The sequence below is a fragment of the Mustela nigripes genome, chromosome 3 (genome assembly GCF_022355385.1).
Source record: "Mustela nigripes isolate SB6536 chromosome 3, MUSNIG.SB6536, whole genome shotgun sequence".
Taxonomy (NCBI): Eukaryota; Metazoa; Chordata; class Mammalia; order Carnivora; family Mustelidae; genus Mustela; species Mustela nigripes.
In genome coordinates this window covers 28,738,811-28,747,527 of record NC_081559.1, presented here as the reverse complement: position 1 = coordinate 28,747,527, position 8,717 = coordinate 28,738,811, and the positions used below count along the sequence as shown (strand labels likewise).

Here is an 8,717-nt window from a genome sequence, read left to right as displayed (position 1 = left end):
ACCTCACTCTGCTTGACAGTGGAAAGTTGTTTGTCCCGTGAAGGGCATCTCTGAAGGTGTCTGGAGAGAAGGGAGGAGGAGGTCCCTGGCTTTTTCCCGTCTGGGTCCTGACAAGTTTGGGGCCTGGACCCTGGGTGGGGCGGACTTGGACGACTCCCCCTGGGAGAGGCAGGCCTCTGAGACTGGACACTGGCCTTGAGGTGAGGGAACCTGGGGAGGGGCTCAGTCTGTGGGCCTTAATTTTTACAAGTTTTCACCACGTGTTCCTTACTTTCTGTCGTTCCCATACTTGTGGTTGAGTCATAACTTAGCCTGGTCCTTGCTGTGGGGCAGGCTAGTGGACAGCGGGTCCCTGCCTAAGGAAGGCCAGTGGTGGAGCCACAAGAGGCGAGGCCAGAAGAATTAATTTCTCGGGACTCAACAGTGTACTTGGGGAGTGCAGCCTGGTCAAACGGGGGACTTCTGCTGTCATCTGGGAAGCCTTGTGACCTCTGGGTGTTTGGGCAATAAAGGGGGCTATGTCACCCACTGGTCCCGTAGGGTCCCCTTTGGGGCCACCTCGTAAAGAAAGAACACGGGAATGCAGCACACCACCGAGCTCTCGAAACATTTTTATTTATTGACTTCCAGTGTTTCTCTCTCGGTCTGAGCTCAGCCCAGCTGGCTTATTGATAGGTCTCTGGGATGCTGTGTCACAGGGCTGGCAACACCCTGTTTCCACCACTCCCCTCCCTGGCCACGGGGTTCCCCAGGCAGGGAGGAGGAGAGGCAGCTCATTTATGGTGTTGGAGAAGAAGAATGGGCGGCAGGGTCAGAGGCCAAGGAAGCCATACAAGCAGCAACATGCCCGGAGGATGCATCCTAGACCAACCCCGGCCACGCGCATACGTGCGTGTTCTCGTGCTCACACGCACACGCACACACGCACACACTCTCTCACACTGGTAGCCTCCCCTTCCAAGCTCTCTGCCGGCCCACGCCTGTCAGTTGCCTCCCGGGGCCACGCCCTGCTCGGCCGTCCCATCGGATCCGGATCTGACTGTGTAGAGGAAAAGAGCCTCTCTCAGATGCCGCAGGGTTTTCATTTGTACACTCTAAGCCCGGGGCTAGCAAGCCGCGTCAGGGGAACCGAAGCTGGGTCCACTACCCCTTCATCCACATTCTCGCCACCCCCGCCAGAGTCCAATCAGATGACAAGATCTCCCCTTCTCACAGCGAGTGACAAGCCGACCTGGGCTGGAACTACATGTCCCAATATGCACAGCTCCACAACCACTCACCGCTTCCCCTAGCATGATCTATCAGAAATGAGGCAGGGTGTGTTGCATTCTGGGACTCGTAGTCCCCAAGAGACAGCACCACACACCCAGGGAAGAGTTCACAGGCTAAGACTAAGGATGCCTCCCACCCGGCCCCCACCCACCACCCAGGCCCAGCTCTGCGCTTAGCATGGGTGAGGGAGAGGAATGGTGGGTCCCCTCCCAGCGCACAGGGAAGGCGCTGTCCTGTTGGAACTGTGCAGCGGCTCTGGATCCCGGACATCCAGCTCAGAACACATCTGAGGAGAGAGCGGGGGCGGGGTGATAGGAGACAGGGTCAGCAGCAAGCCGTGGAGGACGGAGCTGAGCATGCAGACCTGGGCTAGCCCTGTGGCCTCTCCCTGAGCCCTGATGCATGGTGAAGTAGGACGGGGTCTGGTGCCCTCCTAAGCCTCCCTCCTGGGGCACCCTGGCCTTATCCCACCTCTCCAGGGATAGCCGGCCTCACCTCTGCCTAGTCCCGAGGCCTGGGGCAGGCTGAGGCAGCAAGAGGAAGGGAGGAGGAGTGGGTCCGGTTCCGAATCTGGACGAGAGGCTCCCGCCCCACCCAGCTAGCCTCCCCAGAAGACCTTATGGCCCTACCGGCCACAGCATCTTCCTGGTCACACTGAGGCTTTCTTGGGGAGGGAAGAAGGGAGTCCTAGCCAGATGGCAGTGAAAGCAAGCGATGCGGCCCGCGGGCAAGTGCAGAGAGAAGAGAGCGAGGGAGGAGCAGCAGCACCAGAAGGGAAGCAACAGAGACGTCAGAGCTCAACGCTGCACAGAAACCAGGGTGGGATATCTGCAGCTGGGCAAGGAGCACGGGAGACTCCCTGCTGTAGCTGCCGACTCCGGCCCAGGGAACCCCAGGCCAAGTCCTCCTTCCTTGACGTCATCAGCAACACAGGTGGCCACAGACCTGGGCACAAAAGGCCTGGCCCAAACCACTAATGCCCCTCAGAAACTCCCCATCTAGTAGGAGTAAGTGCATCCTGGCTCCTGGGAGGCCCTCCCACTGCCCGGAGGCCCCCCGGAGGCCCCCCCACCCTGGGCTTCGCCAGGGACCTATCAGCTGTGGCTGAGCAGAGCAAATCCCGAGTCCACACTGGAGTGCGAGTGGACATGGGAGGGAAACCCACGGGGGGGGGGGGGCACTGAGGTGGAGAAGAGCTCCTACAGCTCAGGCCCTGCCCCTCTGCTCCTAGCAGTGAGCAGGACGCCCGGTCACCCTGAATCAGGGTGGTCTGGGCCTGGTGATCAGAGGATGAGGCAGCGAGAGGCCTTCTCCTCTGGGGATGGGCTAGACTTGGCCGCATCCCCCCTTGCAGCCTCAGGGGTCCCCCCCGTGCCGGGATCTCGGTCCTGCGCCTTGGGCCGCCCCTGCCGTTGACGCTGCGCCCCCCGCCCACCTGCGGGTTTCTTCCCAGCCGCCTCCATCTCGGACAGGCTGTAGGCCATGGCGAGCTGTAGGTCCTCGTCATCCTCGGAGAGGTCGCTGTCAGAGGGGCGGGAAGCAGGAGTCTGCCGGACCCGTGTGCCCCCGGACCTGGAGGCGACAGCCTGTTGCTGCTCGCGACGGCTCAGCTCCAAACCCAGCGCCAGGTCATCCGGGACACCTGCAGGAGTCATGGCTGCCATAACGGCCTCCGACCCAGGCCAGAGGAATCCTGCCAGGCTGTCTCATGCAGGGGCCACTTGGACCACTTACAGCCCCTCCTCTGGAACTGGCATGCACGCATTCCGGCAGCTGGCACGGTGCTCGTGCGTGTGGGCAGGTACCCAGCTCCAGCAGGGACGAGCCGTCTCCTTCGGCAAGTCCCTCAACCTCCCTAAGCCTCCCTGTTCTCGTCTATAGAATGGAGGTGGTGAGCGCACCTACGCTGTCAAACTACTCCCACAACTAAAGAAGACAGCTCAGAAAGCACACTTGGCGTGCAGTGCTCTGAAAGGCGACAGGCATGGAAGGGTGTCGTTCTGTGATCCTTCCAGGAAGGTCAGGTCCTTTCTGACCATCCGACTCGGTGGGGATGCTGGGGGAAGGCCTCCAGCCCAGGAATCCTGTGTCCTGAGGGTCACCCCTCCCTTCTCCTCTTCCTAAGTGGGACAAAACCTTGGGCCTGGGGCTACTTGGGCCTTTGGGCCATTTAACCCTGCTGAGGTAACAACTCTCCTCATGTGGAGAACAGGATGGCTATCAAAACCCTGCCCTCACCCTGCCTGCTTCTGCATGGAGCCCATGTTCTGGGCACAAGTGCTTTCCAAACCGTCCATGCTCTGCAAACACCAGGCACCCACTAAGGATGACGGTGGGCGCCTGGCATCCAGGACTCCTCAGGTCCCGGCCCCCTTAGCAGGCTTCTCTGATTCCGCCAGTGGGGCCTGTGGCCACCATTCCTCCCCTGCCCCAAAGGAATTGAGAGAGGACAGTGTTGGGGGGAGGGGGGGCCCTGGGGCCTGGTGCTGGAGCTTCCTGCCAGGGACTGGGTGGCAGAGCCACTCCTCACCATTGATTGTGATTGACTTCAGCTGTCCGTCTTCTTCCACTTCCACCCGCTCCTGCCCGTTCTCCATGATTCTGTGGGGGATGGCACAGTTCACTCAGCGAGCCATGCACACTAATCCCGCAGGTGCCTGTCTGCACGCTGGGATGCCGTGGCGAACGGGACAGATTCTGCCCACAGGCAGCTGACCTAGTCGTATGCCCCTCCCCCTCTCCCCCTCACCCCTGCCCCCGGGATGATCCCAAAGGGGCCCTCACCTGCGCGTCGTGATGCGGCGTCCTTGGACAAAGGTGGTGGACGTAGAAACAGAGCGAAAAGCACCAGCCCCGGGACTGAAGGAGAAAGAGGAGGAGGAGAAATCTGGCATGGAGACAAGGGAGGAAGCAGAGAGCTGGTCAGAGGGAAGATGGCGCTGGCATGCTGCAGTCACGAGGGGGCCGGGAACCACTGTGGGGGTCTCCCCGCAGAGATGCCTGAAGACAGGTCTCCAGACACTCAGGAGAGGAGGCTTGGAAAAGGAACGAGTCAGGATGAGGGGGTTCCAGGACCCAGAGCTTGCAAAAACACTAACGGCCAGCACATACCAGAGTGCCCAGGGAAGGAGGAAGAGAAAGTGAAGAAGGGGCCCGAGTGTCGGGAACCCCGGCTCTGAAGCTCGGAGAAGGGGCCCAGGTCATCTGCAACAAGCAAGCCGATTAAAAATCATTGGGCGAAGAGTGCTGTCCCCCCCAAAATGTGTGAACCCTGCCTTTCAGCCTTGACATAGAGCCTGCTAAGCATTTCTGATTTTTTTTTTTTCTTTTTTGATTGTGGACTTGTTTACAAATTAAATTTCTTTTTAATATTAGATATGAAAAAGAACCCTGGCAAATTCCATCCACAGTAGACCATGAAGGAGGGAAGGGAAAGAGGAAGGGGGTGTTGGCTAGCTCCTCTGGCACAGGCAGGTAAGCATGGCATGAAAAGAGGCCCACCCGGTCTCGGGAGGCCCAACTCTCCCGTTGGCTGGGTGACTCTAAGCAAGTTACCTGCAAGAACCTTTGGGCTCTCATCTGTAAGTGGGAAGAAAACTGTCCACCTCACAGGGCTCAAAGTCTTCGCTGCGAACATGCTATCTGTCATGTGTGATGTCACTGTGATGGTCACAGGGTGCGCTGAGTCCTGCTTTCACGGCTGCTATTGTGCAAGCCTAACAATATACCATTGTTGCCCTCATTTCATAAAGCAAGTCTCTGTGGGTTTCAGGCCTGTGTCAGGTTCTGTCCTCGCTGTCCCTAGACCCACCCCCACAAAATCTTCTGTCTGTGGAATTCTGCTGCCCTCTTGGCCTCCTCCCTCAGGGGCTCCCGACTGATGGAGGGCAGGGCCTGGAGCGGGAGTCAGTCAGAGCTGGTCAGAGGCCTCCCAAGCCCACTCACCAAAGAGCTCCGCAAAAGGGTCTCCACTCCCAAAGAACTCCCGGAAGACCTCCTCGGGGCTGCGGAAGGTGAAGGTGAAGCCCGGCCCACCACCACCAGGTTCTGCGCGGGATGGGCCAGTTCCTGGAGTAGAGGCAGGAGGAAGAGGGGGCTCAGGGCGTGCCTCTTGCCCTGAGCCAGGGGACTCCACCGAAGGCACGGCCTGGAGCCTTAGGAAAGTATCCACAGCACTACCCTGCCCTCCCCCTCTCCTCTGTGACCCACTTCCCTCCCTGGGTGCCCCCCGCCCTCCACCGCTCCACCTACCAGCCCCAGTCAGCCCCTCCCGGCCATAGCGGTCGTAGATCTCTCGCTTGTGCTCTGGAAAAAGAGACCCAATTATTTCTCCCTCCCTCTGGGATGACGGCCTCCCCTTCTAGGCTAGGACCCTCAGAGGATCACCCAGTGATGGAGGCTGGGGTGGGGGGCAGCAGGATGCACAGGGGACATGGGCCATAGGTTTCAGCAGTGCCAGCTCTTCGCAGTGTGGCTCCCTCTCATCTGTAGAATGGGCACAATCACAGCACTGACCTCCCAGGGTCATTGCCAGGGTTAAATAAGACAATCCACGGAAACTGCTTAGCATGGTGCCTGATAACCCAGTAAAGTGTTCAGCGAGTATCAGCTAATTGTTACTATGCTATTCATCAGGGCTTAGCCTCCATGTTGCCTCTGCAGAGAGGCCTTCTGTGACCACTGTAACAAGAAGGGTGCCCGTATTCCCCATCAACAACACCCAGCAGCTCCCCCGCAGAATACTGTTGGTTGTGTATTTCCTTGGTTAATGCTGGGCTTCTGGGGGCAAGACGCAATAAACCCATGATGACAAGGACAGTGTCTGTCTGTCCTCCGTTGTTCCCCAGCACTCAGCGAGGGCCCAGCACCATCAACACTCAAGGAATATTTTTTGAATGAATGAATAAATAAATAAATGACAGACCTGGATTCGGTCTGTCTTGACTTTGGCTCGGGTCATGATCTCCGGGTCCTGAGAAGGAGCCCAGCATAGGGCTCCATGCCCAGTGTGGAGTCTGCTTGAGACTCTTTCCCCCGCCTCCCCCTCCTCCTCTGCTCCTTCCCCTCACTCACACTCTCTCTTTCCCTCTAAAATAAATAAATAAAATCTTAAAAAAAAAAAACAAAAAAAAAAAACAAAATCAACAACAGACCTGGATTTGTATTCCAGCTCTGTGTGACCTTGAGCAAACCACCCCATCTCTCTCAGCCTGTTTCCTTGCCTATAAAGTGGGGATGATAAATTCTGCCTGGCAGGATGGCTGTCAGACCCTTGGGGATTACACCCACTGATGCATGGCACAAAGAAGGCTCGGCACACATGTAGGTTACCGGGCCTGCTCCCATCCCCTTGTCAAGACCCATGCTACAACTACCATACCAGATCCCAGGGCGCAGACACTGAGCGCAGGGATTAGGGAAACAGTAAGAGGGTGCTTTGCACATAGTAGGTGCTCACTTGAACTGAAGCAAAAAAAAGAAAGAAAGAAAGAAAGAAAGTTGCAGAGCCCCCTGTCAGAGGGGGCACTTAACTGCCGGGTTAGAAACACACATGGAGGGGACAGGAGGTGGCAGCATGTTTTTGCGAAGGAGTAGGATGGGGCATGAAATGGGGGCAATAGGTGCTGCCCTGCCCTGCCCCCCCCTTACTGTCTGACAGCACTTCATAGGCCTCCGCCACCTCCTTGAACTTTCTCTCAGCAAATTCTTTATTATCCGGGTTCTTGTCTGGGTGCCACTGAAGAGCCTTCCGCCGATACCTGCAGGAAGTGGGACCAGTGGGCAGGTCGGAAGACATGAGAAAGCACCTCTCGCCAAGAAACAGAAAGACCTGCTTGCCCATTCCTTTCCCCATTCAGATCCCCTTCTGTCCCAGGTGCTAGGGCTGCCTCTGCTGCCCTGCTTTAATGGAGTCCCTCTCTCTCCCCTCTGCGGCCAGTGCTAAAACGACTTGTAGCAACAGAAAATGAGGGCAGGAGACAGCCCGATCCCTAACCCCTCTGGAGCTCACCCGGGCTGCAAAAGTTGGAAATCTGTGTGGCCATGGCATACAGGGCTCTGGACCCTCCTGGTCACAGGGCCTGGACATTTTTGCAGGCATCCTGAGAAAGCCCACACCTAGGGGCTGACGCTTGAGGCAGGAGTGATGGGGAAGGGGGGTGTGATCCACTGGAGAAGGAGCCACAGTGCAGCTCCCAGCAAAACTTGTTCACGCTAGGGACCTTCTCCTACTCTTCCAGGGGTCTTCTTCCCTCCTATGGATGGAGCCCCCAATCCTAAGGACCTAGGTCCCTCGGCGAGGTCTCTGAAGGACCCCATGGTGGTGATGGGGAGGGGTTTGGGGGTGAGAGGTTTTCTGATGCGCAACGGAGGCACTTACGCCTTCTTGATGTCATCAGCGGACGCACTTCGCGGCACGTCTAGGATGTCGTAGTAGGATGCCATGGCAACTCGTCAGTAGTCAGATGGGCCTCCGTGGGGCTGCAGGAGAGGAGGAGGAGTCAGGCAGGAAGAATCCAGGGTCCCCTCCCTGGGCCTGGAGACCCCCACCCCCCGGAGGGAGCGGGAGGCGCTCCCAGGAGGAAGCGGCGCCCACTGGGTTCTGGTTGGGACCGGTGACGAGGCTCCCTCCGGCAGCCTTATCTGGCCCCCGCAGGCCGGTGCCGCGGGCTATCTCGGCGCCCAGGGCCCGGGGAGCCCTATCGCAGCCCCGAGACTCCAGCAGCCCTGCCCAGGGCCTCCCAGCCTGACCGGGGCCCCCCGCCCGCACCTCCTCGGTCGGGAGTCCCTGGCCTCCTGCAGCGCCCCGCCCCTGCCCCCCGCCGGAACCGTCTGGCACCGGCCGCCCCGGCTCGCGGCTGCTGCGTAGGACGCGCCCGGCCCAGCTGTGCGCGCAAGCATGCGTCAGCGGCACGGAAACTACTAGAGACCCAGACGAGGCCGACCGGGCCTGTCACCCAGCGGGGAGGGGGTTGGGGGACGGCTGCAGGGGCTGCCGGGAGATGGGGGCGGAGCCGGCTATTTTGGGCTTGCTCCCGGGCGACGTCATCCCCAGACGGGACCTGGGAGACGGCTGCCGGCTGCATCCTGGCGTGACGCACTCGCGGGCCAACGAGCCGCCCGGCCCCCGGTCCCTCTGTCCTTTTCCTATAACAGTCTCGGTGATTGACGGCTACTCACTCCGGAAAAAATCCCCCATATCAAGGACTCACAGACCAACCCTCTGGGTCGAAATCCTCCCCCTTCAGATCTCTGCTTCCGCCCCAGGTCCTGAAAGAGAGGCTGTCCCGACTTCCCTGAGTAGGTCAGACCTGCCTGTCGGCGTTTCGTGACACCATCACGCTCGTCGGAGCTGCAAATCTGCCCTTACCTGCTCGATTCTTTGATGGACATTCACCTCCCCCATTAGAATGTAAATTCCACCGGACAGAAATTGTGCCCCCCCC

At 59.1% G+C, this 8,717-nt stretch overlaps 1 protein-coding gene across 6 annotated transcripts; it reads right to left on the bottom strand.

Moving 5' to 3' along the window:
• Positions 1-590: 590 nt before the first annotated feature.
• On the bottom strand, positions 591-8,244 carry DNAJB2 (DnaJ heat shock protein family (Hsp40) member B2). Of its 6 annotated transcripts, XM_059393533.1 has the most exons (11): positions 8,042-8,240; positions 7,652-7,752; positions 6,922-7,031; positions 5,524-5,577; positions 5,218-5,340; positions 4,384-4,476; positions 4,057-4,159; positions 3,803-3,873; positions 2,708-2,914; positions 1,768-1,796; positions 591-1,558 (listed from the first exon to the last, which is right to left on the bottom strand). In XM_059393533.1, exons 2-10 carry the CDS (start codon positions 7,714-7,716, stop codon positions 1,774-1,776), a joined length of 849 nt encoding a protein of 282 aa, XP_059249516.1. In that variant the 5' UTR covers positions 7,717-7,752; positions 8,042-8,240; the 3' UTR covers positions 591-1,558; positions 1,768-1,773. The 6 variants fall into 6 exon arrangements, 3 of the variants coding, with proteins under 3 accessions (XP_059249516.1, XP_059249515.1, XP_059249517.1); XR_009403037.1 differs by having other exon boundaries at positions 1,768-2,914; positions 8,042-8,242; XM_059393532.1 differs by lacking the exon at positions 1,768-1,796 and having other exon boundaries at positions 591-1,039.
• Positions 8,245-8,717: the final 473 nt, after the last annotated feature.